The sequence below is a fragment of the Blastomyces dermatitidis genome (genome assembly GCF_000003525.1).
Source record: "Blastomyces dermatitidis ER-3 genomic scaffold supercont1.3, whole genome shotgun sequence".
Classification (NCBI taxonomy): domain Eukaryota; kingdom Fungi; phylum Ascomycota; class Eurotiomycetes; order Onygenales; family Ajellomycetaceae; genus Blastomyces; species Blastomyces dermatitidis.
The window spans coordinates 5677488-5691642 of record NW_025544776.1 but is presented as its reverse complement, the minus strand read 5'-3'; the positions used below and the strand labels follow the sequence as shown (position 1 = coordinate 5691642).

The 14155-nt window shown below is 46.8% G+C and overlaps 6 protein-coding genes across 6 annotated transcripts; 2 read left to right on the top strand and 4 right to left on the bottom strand.

Annotated features, from left to right (window-relative positions):
- Positions 1–3: 3 nt before the first annotated feature.
- On the bottom strand, positions 4–1969 carry BDCG_03407 (uncharacterized protein). Its single transcript, XM_045419003.1, has 2 exons — positions 1169–1969; positions 4–1075 (listed from the first exon to the last, which is right to left on the bottom strand). The coding sequence occupies exons 1-2, from the start codon at positions 1230–1232 to the stop codon at positions 327–329; spliced, it is 813 nt and encodes a 270-aa protein (XP_045275448.1). The 5' UTR covers positions 1233–1969; the 3' UTR covers positions 4–326.
- A 161-nt stretch (positions 1970–2130) lies between these two features.
- BDCG_16743 (uncharacterized protein) lies at positions 2131–2670 on the bottom strand (the record flags this gene model as incomplete). Its single annotated transcript, XM_045425935.1, has 1 exon — positions 2131–2670. One exon carries the CDS (start codon positions 2668–2670, stop codon positions 2131–2133), a length of 540 nt encoding a protein of 179 aa, XP_045280425.1.
- A 219-nt stretch (positions 2671–2889) lies between these two features.
- Positions 2890–3267, bottom strand: BDCG_16742 (uncharacterized protein; the record flags this gene model as incomplete). The annotated part of the gene is made up of 1 exon (XM_045425934.1): positions 2890–3267. The coding sequence occupies one exon, from the start codon at positions 3265–3267 to the stop codon at positions 2890–2892; it is 378 nt and encodes a 125-aa protein (XP_045280424.1).
- A 183-nt stretch (positions 3268–3450) lies between these two features.
- BDCG_03405 (uncharacterized protein) lies at positions 3451–5430 on the bottom strand. Its single transcript, XM_045419002.1, has 2 exons — positions 4461–5430; positions 3451–4354 (listed from the first exon to the last, which is right to left on the bottom strand). The coding sequence occupies exons 1-2, from the start codon at positions 5052–5054 to the stop codon at positions 3953–3955; spliced, it is 996 nt and encodes a 331-aa protein (XP_045275447.1). The 5' UTR covers positions 5055–5430; the 3' UTR covers positions 3451–3952.
- Positions 5431–6147: 717 nt separating this feature from the next.
- On the top strand, positions 6148–8790 carry BDCG_03403 (xaa-Pro aminopeptidase). Its single transcript, XM_045419001.1, has 11 exons — positions 6148–6598; positions 6678–6842; positions 6900–6932; positions 6987–7114; positions 7174–7566; positions 7627–7670; positions 7729–7762; positions 7823–8044; positions 8111–8229; positions 8283–8409; positions 8470–8790. Exons 1-11 carry the CDS (start codon positions 6394–6396, stop codon positions 8494–8496), a joined length of 1497 nt encoding a protein of 498 aa, XP_045275446.1. The 5' UTR covers positions 6148–6393; the 3' UTR covers positions 8497–8790.
- Positions 8791–9166: 376 nt separating this feature from the next.
- On the top strand, positions 9167–13925 carry BDCG_16741 (regulatory subunit for Cdc7p protein kinase; the record flags this gene model as incomplete). Its single annotated transcript, XM_045425933.1, has 6 exons — positions 9167–9682; positions 9778–11202; positions 11770–11830; positions 12417–13171; positions 13233–13764; positions 13873–13925. 6 exons carry the CDS (start codon positions 9167–9169, stop codon positions 13923–13925), a joined length of 3342 nt encoding a protein of 1113 aa, XP_045280423.1.
- Positions 13926–14155: the final 230 nt, after the last annotated feature.

The following is a 14155-nucleotide window of genomic DNA, read 5'->3' as shown; positions in this document are numbered from 1 at the left end:
GTTGGTTTAACTAACTAACTCCGCTCCCGTCAAAATATTTATCTCCCAATTTACCTAACAAGACGGTAACTGCCGGCGAAGCTGTGAACTCATTTAGAATCCAGACAGGTTCATACATTTCAATTCAAAACCATTATGAAGGATATTTATTCTCACTCTTAATTGCTGTGGAAGTAGTTATACGTTATGCAAGCCTACCCATTAATCTATACACAGTACGCTGTGGTGTCCATTTCTAGCCCCTATTTACTCCGTAGACTGCCTTCTTGCATATTTATAAACATATATATACCTATGTTTTTTTCTAAAAAAAAACCAACACAACATTAATGTTTCTCTTTCTTTGGCAACCCAGCCACCGCAGCGCCACGAGCATACGCCTTATTCCTCCCATTAACCTTCTCTATAAACCTCTTAATATGCTCCGGAACCTCTTCCACCTCATTCTCCGGTGCGGGAATCGGCTCCCCCATCTCCTGCCAAACAGGTACCACTCCCGTCCATACTCTGCTTGTAAGCTCTTTATCCTCACGGTCGTCCGTATCGTCCGACGGACCACCATCCCTGATCTTCCCACTGCCATCCACAATCCTCACCCGTAGTATCGACGTCGACGTCATTTCTACCTTGTTGGGCGGCACGCGCGTATTATCATAGCGATTCTCCACGACGCCGTCGGTCACTATTTTCATGGCCCAGTGCTTTTCCGCCTCGTCTGTGACAACTTGGGCGTACCCATGCAGTATGGCTGAGCGGTAATTGTAGCTGTGCGAGTTAGGGGTGAGGGAGAGGATGAAGCCATCCACGTGTGCGGCGGAGATGCAGACTGGGAGCCCCGGGTTCTCGCCCTCGCCGTTGGTAGCTCGAGCAAGATTCATGATTCGCGAACTGACGTAGCCATGCAGGTAGCAGTCCAGAGGCTCATTTATGTCTGCGGACGGATATTCGAATGAGCCCATCTGGCCAATCATGGGAAGGACGGCCGGGAATGGATCGTCAGGGCCTGCGGGAAAGGCAACATGTAGGACGGCAGATTCATTGACAATGGAGTGAATTTGGCCCAAGTCGTAGGTTCCTGGATCTTACGTATTAATTGATGGCTGCTGTCGGGGAGTAGAGGTATGTATGAATCTCTGTGGAAATAGGGTCTGTATGGAGGGAAGCCTACCCCGGTGTTTGTACCGGTTCAATGCGCTCCTGGGGAGTTTTGGATAAACCAGTGACTTCCCCATTGTCTCAATTGTTCCAAACCTGGTACTGTGACGCGATGGCGTAGCTTCAAACGTGATATAGGTATATACCCTTCGATATATACAAGAGAGGTAACAGCTGGATAAAGGCACTCTTTTCGGCACGGAGTATCCAAAATGCTTATCAAGGATTGTATAGATTCAGAGCAGGACGGGCTGAATCACGGAAGAATTGGAAACCCAGAAAAGCTGAGGAGACTCTCAGCCTTAAATGTTTTTGCTCGTTTGTGTATGACTCCTCTGGTTGGAGGGGCAAGTCTGGGGCTTGTTATTCCAGGGCTACCACCGGCGCACTTTTTGACAAACTCCGCCACTAATTTTTGACGTTGACCGATGCTTTGCGCCCTTCCACTAGCTACTAATCATCAATAATGGAAAGCCACTGCCGTATTCTAAAACGTGTGGGGGGACGTTTTCGGTTTTCACAGCCTATCGGCGGCGGATTTGCGACTGAAGAATAATAGCCTCGTATTCGGCGCCATGACGATGAGCTCTTCCAACGCACGCAAAAATTCTCGAGCAAACGAGGCACGGATCAAAATTCATGCAAACTTAGAGTAGTTATATGAGTGATGTTATGGCTGTCTATTTAGGTCCGTCGGCCGATATACAGTAATGTACTGTACATTGTACAGTCCATGCATGTGCCAGAAGCACATCCCTTTTGGGGAGGATGCAAATGTCAATCCTCCACAACCTCCACAACCTCCACAACAACCCATTTAACAGTCCATGCTGGCTCTCCCTCCTCCCAGTTTCCACATCACCCTCCGACTGACTTTATTTTGCAGTGAAACATCGGCAAATACCCACCCTTGGTCACTATTCATCCTCTCCCTTGCCTATCCCACCGCTGTCAAATCTAGATCTTGATCTAGATCTAGCTGTAAACACCCCTTCCTCCCCCATCGCTAGCTTCATTACCTCCCTCCCGATAGCTCTCGCCAATCCGTGTCCGTAGTGTCCCTCCTCCACATGGAGGGTACACAAACTCCCATCCAGCCCTAGAAAAAGCCCATGCCACAGGCATTTCCCCTGAGGCATAGTCAGGGGCCCTGTTGGCCGTACCCCCGGGACAAGAAGAGCTTGTATCATTAGCACCTCCATCGTAGTAGACCGCTACACTATGATTTTGCTCTAAGATCTCCTTCGACCGCACCTTCGACCGCGGGATATCGGTGCGACTAAGCACCAGATCCCCCTGTTGCGCCTGGACTCCCACACGACGCTTGAGGTCGTGGAACCGGTACCCTTGGGGAAGGCCACTATCACTATCATTAATCTCAGATGCACTCCCGTGTTCTTTACACGGTGGATCGTATGTAGACCGGTGGAAAATATATTTTATGTAAACTCCAGAATCGTGGGGAGGGATGCGGATTCTTGGTAAATGTGGTGGTATCTTCTCAGGGCCAGTCATCGTGGCCTGTAACAGATCGTAGATGTCTGTATGCAAGGTGCCAAACATGAATGATGTCGGTGGATGGGGCGGAATCTTTTTAACGGATTTGCCGTGAAATGGAGTAGGTGGGTTGGAGTCAGGGGGGTGGTTACGTCCGTTCCTTTGCGATTCCAGATATGAGATATATGGCGGGATAAGATGTGTTTGGATGTATAGACATAGAGAAAGAACCTGAGCCTATATCTCTACTACAATTTCAGGCTCAAGAACGAGTTTGCTCCATTGACCTATAGCCAACGGCAGCTCCTCTATCGCAGCCCATTCCTGTATCGATGGTACGGAGGCCCCAGCTTCTACGCTTGAATAGAGCCACATTTGGGTTTCGCTGCCGGCATAGACATCCACGCTCACAACGAGCCACGGTGAGTACGCGTTGACGGATGCGGCTGTTGGTGCTGGGGGAAAGGTTGCGAGAATCTGTGCAGTTTCAGATGGGTAGATGAGAGAGTGCTGGATGCGCCTGAAGAGAGGCCCTGAATAGGGAAGATGCGCGGAGAGGAGGGGCAGCAGACAGCTCTGTGATTTATGGTGTCTATGAATGGCTGGAGCAGACATTGTGCCTGATCACTCTTACGATTGAATTTGGTGGATTTCTCTAAACCGTACAGAGGAGCATATCGGCTTTCTCATTTCCGTTTCTCAGTGCAAAAGGCCGACAATCCATTTAAGCTTGAACTCGGACAGAAACTATTTATATAGCTCACTGTTCACATCCATATCAGCCCGCTAAATTATTTAGCGCCCTGACGAAGCTCATAAGTGAACACATACTACAATCCCATCATCCTGCCTTTTAAACCACAGACTCTATACTAAAAGGATCATTGCTGGGGGTATTTTCTATGTAAGTTGGTGGAGAGCACTCCTGAATATCGACCGATACGAAAAAAGTGGACGAGTAACCACTTTTTCCAAGGTTCTACATGTGTATAATCTGACGTATTGAAGAAGTATCAAATCGGATGTTAAATATGGCAACACTAATCGATGATATCTGATAGTGCGAGACTGCTAGGAGACGATTGTGTAGCCTTCATGCTGTAACAAGCCTTTATTACCACTCTTAGTAAAGGATTTTAAAAAGAAACCGCCCACTGTCATACCACATCCCACATAATAAAAAACAAAAGATCCCTATTCTATAGAAATGCTGACAATCCTTCGGATAACACGATAAGAACCCGCACAAACCTACTGTTTCGCCTCGAGGAACAGACTCGACAGCTCCCATACCTGAAGCTCACCCTCCAGCATTCTCACCTATCTCCTGCAGGACGTCAAAAATCTTATACCGCAACCGATGCTCAGCCTCCGCCACAATCCAGCAACTCAGCATGATCATGTCCTCCGTGAGATTCCCCACATGTGGTCCATCGGGGTTGAGATCCTTCTCATCCTTCGCGCGACTGTGCGGGTTGCTGGCGAGTGCATCCACTCTGCGCGTAAAAGCAGCCACTGAGGATCCTCCAACACCATTATTGTCACCAATTGGCAGTTCATAAGCCTCTTCATAAACACGAAGTGCCCCAATGAACAGTTTCTTCTTATTTGGTGGCTGTCCGGTTTTGATTGAGCGGTGGTAGTGTGCTGAACGGCGCTTTTCAAATGTTGCAATTAGGGCGTGGTCGGAGGTACGGATGAGCTATGTAGAAATAATTACCATAATCATACGACAGCAACATACCATGGGTCACAATAGCGGCATAATGTAGCTACGTTACCTCTAGTCGGCTTCTGTGAATACGTACCTTCAAGCAATGAGACCAACCCTTGACTCCTTTCATGAAGCCCGTGGCAAATCTCCGTGTACCGGACCATCTATACCGTGTCCCTTCGATCTCAAACTCGACCTTCCGCGATAATCCCGACCGATGCATACGCACCAATATCACCTTCCCAGACACCGGCTCCTCATCCTTCAGCGGCTCCTTTGGCGGCTTTGATCCTCGACAAAAGAACTTGCGCAATTTCTCCTTACGTGCATAGCTCTTTGCTTTTCTGCGTCGGTCCTTGTTCTTGAGAATTTCGCTGACACCGTCCCCTAGCCAAACTTTGAAGGAGGTCCACATGGCAGTACGCCTGGCACGTCCGATGACGGTCGTCTCAGGGGTATATTTGGGGTTGTCCCCCCTGCAGAAGACCGGGACCCATTGGCTGGCATGTTTGTGAGGGACTTTGTTGACCACAAAATACTGGGCAGGTTCCGTATCTGAAGGGGCGAGCAGAGCCTTGTGGCCAGGGTACAGGCGGGTATACAGTTGGAGATATTTAGTTGGGGACTTGCTAGGTGGGACCTCCGAATTGTGTTCAGAGGGCCTTTTCGTAGGTTTTATCTCAAACATTGTGAGAATTTATACTGCGATTGGTTGTTGCCCATAGTAATGTTCGAAAATGAAGTGGTTCCATATCAGGATGAGAGGTCTGTGAATAATGGGCCACAGCGATGCCATCACTCTTTATAAATGTTCTGTCAACAAGGACGCCGCTCATGATGCTTCTTGAGGTTTGTTCATTGTTGGCGTATGATCTTCGTCGCAATACGAGCCTTCTCCTTGACAGGTTTAGCGTTGGCGTTGGAGGATGCCTCAGCTCTGTGACTTCTCCAATGAAGTGCCGCGCGTTGTGCCTAAGCGCAGATCATTGAGGTCAAGAGCCATTTTTATGCCTCTTCAACACTCGAAAAAATAAGAGCACAAGTTGAAACTGATGGTGATTGGTTTTGCGGTTAGTTTAAGCTTAACTTAAGCAAGTTAGTGATCCCCACTTGGAGCCTCTACATGCAAATCGACAACCACCAAAACCCACCCCCCATACTGTATATCCGAGCGGGATTCGTTTGATAGCAGGCATAGCCTTGTACTTATTTCTGTGGTGGAACATTCAAGTTTGTTTGGGGAAGATGTGGTGGAAGAAGTTTCCTCCTCGAAGAATTCATTGAGACTCCCAAGCAAGTTATTCTTGGGGCTCGGCCATTTGTCGGTCTGTTGCGCAAAGTTCCAGTGTAACTCAATGGGAGCTCCCAGCATCCTGTTGAGAGGCGGAAATATTTCCAGATGGTGTTCAACTATCCGCATTAAGGAGTGAACTATTAGCATAATCATAAAGTACATTATATATAGCATATATTGACGCACTTTCTTCTTTACTCTAGGACACTTAGGCAAAAGAGCTCGGTCACCAGTCTTCGCTGGTGGTTAGAGGCGGAACAGTACCACTTATGCCAACATTTACGATGTTGTCATTGGGAAATTTATATAATATTTTCAAGCTTACCTTATGTGGTATTTTTTTGCGGGTTCTAGTTGGATATGGTTGGTTGGAAAAAAGGTGAGCATGATTGAAAAAAAAAAAAAAAAATTCTAATTTTCTAGCCATAATCAATCTATCAATCTCATCTAAAATACATACACACTATCATAGTGTCTCATTATCTCAAAACAATTCATATATTGAAGATAAGAATTATAGAGTAGCTACTCTCTGGAATGATTAACTGAAAAATATTTCTATTTTCAAATATAACCAGTATTGTTGTATGAAGAAATCAGTCTATTGTTTTAGTGCTTGTGTAAGTTATTTTAGGGCAATCTTGCCAAGACATTTTTGCATAATCTCCAGGGTCGTCATTTTCTCTGGCAACAGACAAATGATGTCGATTGTTATCGGAGCAATTGCAAAACTATGTCACGGACTCTTCCATCCCTGCGCCAATGGGCCCGATATGCGACCAATTATCCAGTTAGCTGCAGCGGTAGGGGTTGTCTTTTAAGAAGCTCATTCAATAAACTGGCAGCGCGACGATTCTACGCTTCAGTGTCCGCGGCAGAGCTCCGCTTCGGACAACCTCTTCACGAAACACATCCACATATCCTAAAAGCTGGGGAATGTATGTGGAGCCCTTATTATAATGCAAAGACATTTGAAGACCCTCGAAATTGACAATTGGCATATTGTTCTTGTTCCAGTGACGCCCGGTATTACCGCCCTCGAATATGCCCATCGCCGCTCCAAGCTTGCGTCAAAGCTACCCAAGAACGCAATTGCGGTCGTCGCCGCTTCGGACATAAAATATAGATCAGGGAGCGTTTTCTACGAGTACCACCAAGATCCGGATTTCTTCTATCTTACCGGTGCGAAAAATTGTTCCACTCTGTTCTCTGGCGACTTTTGCTTATCGAGTGGACTAGGTTTTAATGAGCCCGGCGCATTAGCTATTATTGGTGAGTTTCTAAGCCGTTTAAAAGAATGGTTAGGATTGTTCTGATATATACTAGGAAATGACGGTTCGGATAATGATCATATCTTCCACCTCTACGTTCGCGAGAAAGACCCAAAAGCGGAGCTATGGGAAGGGGCCCGGTCGGGAGTCCAGGCCGCGATTGACGTTTTTAATGCTGATATAGTAAAATACACGATGCATCTGCTTCCTTGGGATTGTGCTAACCTCTTGTTTTTTTATAGAGCGGCAGCATTGACGATATCAGCACATCTCCTCCATCGATCCTTTCAGATGCTTCTACAATATATACAGACCTCAGGCTTACCGACCCGTCGCGATCGTCTTTATCTCGTTTCTTTTCTTTGCTCAAGCAGAAAAACGGTGTATTAGAGAAATTTATGGCTTCACACAAAATGAGGGCATTGCGCCCAGTTCTCAACGAATTACGGATCTATAAAAGTGAAGGGGAGATACAAAATATGCGAAAGGCGGGACAAGCTTCAGGCCGGGCTTTTACAGAGGCTATGAGAAATGGATTTACGAAGGAGAAGGATATCCATGCGTTTTTAGAGTACCAATTCAAAATGAATGGCTGTGATGGCCCGGCTTTTGTGCCTGTTGTTGCTGGTGGCCAGGTAAAAATTTTCTTCCTATAATTTTTGTATTGTTTTTGCGAGCTAATATTTGTTTTTTAGAATGCGCTAAGCATCCACTACGTCAGAAACGACGATGTACTCAGGTATGACGGTAACACGGCCAATTTAACTGGATGTGACACTTATCCGTAACTGGCGTAGAAACGAAGACATGGTCCTTGTTGATGGCGGTGGTGTATGGGCCCCATTTTATCCTTTTTTAAAGATGTTTCTGAGTTTACTAACTGTGATTAAGGAATATGGAGGCTATATATCTGACATTACGCGCACTTGGCCAGTTAATGGCAAATTTTCAGAGCCACAGAAGGAATTGTACAATGCCATTCTGAGCGTGCAGCGTACATGTGTATCGCTATGTCGTGAATCTGCTGGCCTCTCGCTTGATATGCTACACGGCATTGCGGAAAAGGGCTTACGAGAACAACTCAAGGCGCTTGGCTTTGATGTGTCTGGAAGCGTGAGTTCTTCCCAGCCTTCAATTTAAGATCAACTTCAACCACTGCTAACTGCCACTTCTTCGTAGGCCATGGCAACTTTGTTCCCTCACCATCTGGGACATTACATTGGATTGGATGTGCATGACTGCTTGGGATATTCAAGAAATCTCGAACTTGAGGCGGGGCAATGTATAACAATTGAGCCGTAAGCTATTCTATAACATAATTTCGCGAGGATGCTAAACTAACAAGTCATAGTGGTATTTACGTCCCAGACGACGAGCGGTGGCCGAAACATTTTCGAGGAATCGGAATACGAATTGAGGATAGTGTTTGCATTGGAGAAGAGAACCCGCTTATTCTGACTACAGAAGCGGTGAAAGAGGTAGGAGGATGAGAGTGGAAATTCCTTCTCTTTTGGATTCTTTGCTAACTTGAGTAAAAGATCGATGACATTGAAGCTCTGCGATAGGCACAACTGTTTCTGTCCATGAGGTGATATTTGTCTACTGTACAATAAAACAGGTGTAAATTTTGTATTCCTTGATCTATTGTAGTTTGTTTTCAAGTGTTTAGGCCGGTGTCGGTCATGGAAGAACAACAACTTTGTAAAATATATCAAATTCACACTTCATAATCTCATATGAGATATAGTTCAGAATTGCTTTATTTTATTACCGTCTCCGAAAGCTGCATGTCAACTGCACGAACCCCTTAACGACGAAGTTGGCTGGCGGTAAACAGCGCTAGTAGGGTTAGGGTTTGCCCCCATCAACAAGCGCGCTTCTATTGGCTGGCGGACAGCGCGGGTTTTGACAAGCAAAACAACCTCAACCCGGACTCTCCTCCAAACAAACAAGCTCCAAACCTCAGCTGTGTGAACGGGGACTTGACAGGATTACTCATTTAACTCCTCTGCGGGTCCCCAAGGGATTCTTCTATTTTTTTTAATCAATTATCTGTATCCTATTGATGTTAATTGCCAATTACCTCATTTCTTGTCTTGTCATGACCGCGTCGTGAGCTCGGGCTGCCTCATAACACGACGTGCGGTACCTCCCGTGCTCAACTTTGGGCCAAAAGATACCCCTCCTTCCCACCCTCCTTCTCTCACTCACGGGCAGGATATCACTTACATATACATGGCAGCTGTATTTATACCACCTTCACCTCAACCATCGATCGCAATGTCGAGCCGTCGGGTTCCCCTGGTCAACATCCCCAATGGCACTAACTCGCCGCATCGAGGTGCTATTACCTCAGGGAAGCGAAACCTTCCTGGAAATTATCAGACAGAGATGCTCTTTATGCAACCTCCCCCGAAGAAGCAGATGCTGGAGAAAAATGAGGGTGACCTGAACAACAAATCTCCACGAAAGTTGGCGGTGACCAGTACGGAAGGGAAGGTGTTTACGCGCAAGAATACCAATTCCCAACCAACAGCGTTCGAAAGGAAGCTTGTTGCGGCGAGGGAGAAGGACAGGGCACATAATTCGCGAGGAACCAGATATGATAGGACTGGGGGGGAAACTTTGGATAGTATTCGTCAGTGGCAGAAACACTATCGTAAGGCGTTTCCCCAGTTTGTATTTTACTTTGAGAGTATCCCGGAAGATGTTAGGAACAAGTGCTCGAGGCAGATTATGGCTCTTGGTGCTGTAAGTTATTTTTCTCTTTTTTCTTCTCCGTGTTGGTTTGTTCAGGCATATCAAATTTGGTATTTGTTGGATGTGGTCGCTTACGTTCTTTACAGACGGAGGAGAAGTTCTTTTCCAAGGTAGTGACACATGTTGTCACTGCTCGTCCAATCCCTCGTGGAATGGACTCCCCGAATCACACAGAGATATCTACCAATGCTCCTCTGGGCCAACAAAATGCCGATGGATCTGTCCAAACTGTTGACCCGTCACTTCTGGAGAAGAATTACGAGAGCAGCCATGTCAGCCAGGGAGTGGGAAGACCCAGGAAAATATCCGACAAGCGGCCAGGGCAGGAGGGTGATACGAGACGAGATAATAAGGATGTCCTATATCGGGCAAGGCAAATGAATATGAAGATCTGGGCCCTTGAGAAATTACAGCGCGTGATATCTACGATGAATGATGGTGAAAATATCGCTCACCATGGTCATTATACACGTAGTAATGGCACAGTATCCGGTGCTGGAAGGGGGAGGGCAGAAACGGATCTGTCCCAGGTCCTTCGAAACGAACGCTTGCATGGACCTACAGATCGAGACTCTATCTTGGCGTCGAAAGAAATTATTCCCTTCAAAGGCCCATTTATATATATCCATGATTACGAAGAGAAGACTCGACCAGTTATGGTCCGTGAGTACCCGAAGGTTGCCAGGCGACAGGATGGAGCATGGCCGCAGTTTCGGAGCGCTGCGCTGGGGAAATGCCCTTTTATCGATGAACCGCTAACGAAAAAAGAATTGGAGAAGCGGAAAGCTACCGCTAATCAGACGAAAGATAAGTGGCCTGCTACGAAGGAGAAATCTACGGCGACTACGGAAATAAAGACAATGCAACCCCCAGAGCGCTCTGTTGAGAAACGAGCCTTGCAAGACGCGCAGGAAGGTGTGAATCAAACAATTACACGAGAAGCACCTGTTCCAGCCCCCAAGCGGGTTGAGACTCTTTTAATGCTGCCAGCAAAACCCGCCTCTCCTCGTACCAAAGGATTTGAGACATTCCCTGATGCAAAAGCTTCTCTCGCCACCTATCTAGCGCGGGAACCGGCGGCATCTGGAGTCCAGCCATCAAACATCACGTCAGCAATCAGATCGCAGATGGTATCATCTACCGCAGCAGCCCCAGGAGCGAAAGCAGGAACGAGTAAAGAGGTGCACGGATTGAAGAGGAAGGTTCTTGAGAAGGGACACAGTACCTTATCGGCGAATGGAAGCGGGATTCCCTCTTCGCATAGAATGACGGACATTTCTGGTGCTCTTAAAGCTTCCAGGGCCCCAGTGACAAGAGCAGCGAAGAGTAAGGCGACCGGCAACCTCGATCAGATCGATGAAGACGGCACCACCCAGTCGGAAGGTGAGAAGGTACAGAAGCCCCAGCAGGCCAGCAGGAAGAGTAATACGGCGCGATCCAGGCAGAAGAAGCGTGATCCCAAGCCAGGATACTGTGAGAATTGTCGTGACAAGTTCGAGGATTTTGAGGAGGTAAGCTACAAGCATAAGATCGCTTTTTCTCCCCTTATCGTTACCGTTGTTAGCTGACTCCCGTGGTCACACAGCATGTATTGACGAGAAAGCATCGCAAGTTTGCGTTGACCTCTTCCAACTGGATCGAACTGGATGAACTGCTCAGGTCTCTTGAACGTCCGCTCAAGCATCAGGATGTGGATAATTGGTGAAACCCCTCAGTTGCAAATACAAGATTACATTCATTCCGGGGGCTTTTTCTAATTCTTTCAAAGAAATCTTTTGTGTTTATTAGAGGGAGCTAGCTCATTTAACGTTTTCTCAAGCTTGATTTGTTGTTTCTTCGTTCGCTTCGTATTTTCGCTCTTCTGATTATTATTCCTTGACTACTTCAGAACACGGGGAAGGCAAATATAGTATCTTCATTTAAATGCTTTATTTCTCTCTTCTCCGGTTTGCTTTTCTGTCCTCTTTCTTGGGAATATGCATATAATACCGGCACCCGACTCTTTAATTTCTTCTCTACTCTCCTCAATTTCTGCGGCTGTTATTCCTGTGCTGACCCAGGCTCAATATTTTCGACAGCCAAACAACACAAACCATTGCCGACCCTTTGTTGAGTTCGGCCCGACCGAGCTTGGTAAAGGTAAGGACATGTCCGCAGCTATCTTACAGCCGTGATTCACTAGCTGTGTATGTATGCATAGATATTAGTTCCTCACATACGTCACTTGACGGGTTTTAAAGGCGTCACTCGATTTGTTGCTTGGGTTGTTTGGCCGTGCTGCAAGAGAGAGATTTAAGCCGGTGATAGGGGTCATACACAGCGGTTGAATACAATTTCAACTTCGAAGTGGAACAACTCGTGATGACAGCGTAATCTTGGAATAGGTTTCTCGTAGTGTGATGATGTTGGCGTTAGACACTTGGCAACCATATTTTTTGATATGAGGCAGGGTTGGCCAATTTGTCAGCTGCAACCGGAACCCAGAACTCCGGGCTGATCCCTCCCTATTTACATGCTTCAAACCCCTCAAAGGAACGGAGGAACCGCCAGCATGCGTATGGGGCTGAAATCCTTTATCGTTTCTTGAGGAAATAAAAATTAAATTGAAAATGAAAGACGCGGGTGGCTTCGAATGTGTAAAGTGCAAGTTCAGGTTTACTCAGAGTGAACAACTTCCGCCCAATTTCAGAACTCCTTGGTTGTATATAGACTGACCGATCTATAGAATCTTCTCTTGTTCGACATACCAAGAAATGTGTCGATGGCCGGCCTCCAGTTGTCCGACAAAAGGCTTGTCGTGAGTGCTCGGCAGCAAAGACGCGGTGTGATTTAAAGCGTCCGACCTGTTCTCGATGTACTCTCCGAAACACCATCTGCATGTATCCCACCTACCCTGCAGGCCCGGAAATCGGTGTTGAAAGCCATGGATTTCCCCAAAAGGACAGTCAAAAATCTACCAGTCCACTGCAAGGCCATGTCCGTTTCGGACCTGATCCACTGTGTGGTGGCTTTAACCCGGAGGTTGAACTCCCTACTCCTGAAAGCGAGACATTAGATTTCCATTCCATACTACCTCCAGACCTTGGAGTGCTTGAGAATGAATTATCAGCTGTGTTCGACGGCTATACCGATGTTGATAGCCTGAACTACAATTATGCCTTGGTTAGAAATATACCCGACTCAAGTAGCGGCGAAGGTGTTCAAATAGCACCCTCAACTCCGCCACCCGCTTATGCTCTGGGATTGACTCGTCACACCATGCAAACGTTATTTCGAATAGCTCAAACCTGGCCTCGAATGATGGCCAAAGGTACTCAGTTGCCCCCTATCATACACCCCAAACAGGTTTCGGACGGAATTATCCCGGAACCTCTAACGAACTGTTTCGCCCTCGTAAAAATGTGGCATGGACAGCCTCACGGAGGAGCCAGCATTGTTCAACAAACAGTGAGGAGAGAAATGCAAACAATTGCAAACTCGGTATGCTACTAGGCGAAAGTATTTTCATTTGAGTTGAGGATTAGGGCTGATAGATTCGCAGTTTCAAACGCTCGACGAGACCGAGCTCGTCGCAGCTCTGCAAGCGCTGACGATATATACCCTTATGCTCTTATTTCCTTCTAATGACCAACAGACCATCCCACTACTTGAGGATAAGCTCGTAAGGCAGCTGAGGAGTATAATTCAGCACGTTGTGTCAACGGGCGTGGTACTCCAGGAGGAGATCGAACGTACTCGGCCCTTTTGGGAGTGCTGGATAGCCGTTACTTGCAAACGACGAGCGGCACTAAGTTTGTACACTATATACTGGGGTTATAGTGTGTATCACTGCATACCAGCCTTTGATTGTAGCGAACTACACCATATGCCCGCGCCGGCTCCCAAGTACCTATGGCAAGCCACGACAAACGAGCAGTGGGAGTCATTATACAACCGATGGTTAGCCCACTGGGATGGGCCGTATTATCGCCATGGGGAAATATTCGAAATCAATACTGGGATCCGGATGGATCCACGGGCCGAGCTCTGGTTTGAAGAAGTCGATGAGTTTGGCATGATATTTGCAGCTGCTAGTAGGTAGACCGGATTTCTTAACACTCGAAGAGAAAGGGAAGAGAGACAATAGAGAGATTTAACGAGCAACCGAATCCAAATACTTATTGAATGCTCTCGTATTTTAGTCAATGCCCTTGAACGAGAGCCAGAGCTTACAGTCATGGAAACCGCCGCTTAAGTTTACCAACTTAAGATCAGGACAGCCGAACTGAAAATGAACGATTCATTTATTGTCACACATCATGGGAATGGTAGGGTATTTAGAGATCAGCATTGATGGCATCACAGCTTTTCAAGTTGTGGCACTGAACAACCGCTCTTCCCTCGAACGACAAATGCACACTCTTTTCGAAGGGAAATGCCAGAAATATTACTTTGCCTCCTGACCCACAACTGTCGACTATATCT

Excerpts from the sequence above, each read along its gene's own strand:
- BDCG_03407 (XM_045419003.1), bottom strand. The coding sequence starts at position 1,232 with ATGGGGAAGTCACTGGTTTATCCAAAACTCCCCAGGAGCGCATTGAAC. Across the intron at positions 1,076-1,168 it reads GAACCGGTACAAACACCGGG|GAACCTACGACTTGGGCCAA; the intron begins GTAGGCTTCCCT and ends CGTAAGATCCAG.
- BDCG_03405 (XM_045419002.1), bottom strand. The coding sequence starts at position 5,054 with ATGTTTGAGATAAAACCTACGAAAAGGCCCTCTGAACACAATTCGGAG. Across the intron at positions 4,355-4,460 it reads GTTGGTCTCATTGCTTGAAG|CTCATCCGTACCTCCGACCA; the intron begins GTACGTATTCAC and ends ATTTCTACATAG.
- BDCG_03403 (XM_045419001.1), top strand. The coding sequence starts at position 6,394 with ATGTCACGGACTCTTCCATCCCTGCGCCAATGGGCCCGATATGCGACC. Across the intron at positions 7,671-7,728 it reads AGAAACGACGATGTACTCAG|AAACGAAGACATGGTCCTTG; the intron begins GTATGACGGTAA and ends TAACTGGCGTAG. Across the intron at positions 8,410-8,469 it reads CTACAGAAGCGGTGAAAGAG|ATCGATGACATTGAAGCTCT; the intron begins GTAGGAGGATGA and ends CTTGAGTAAAAG.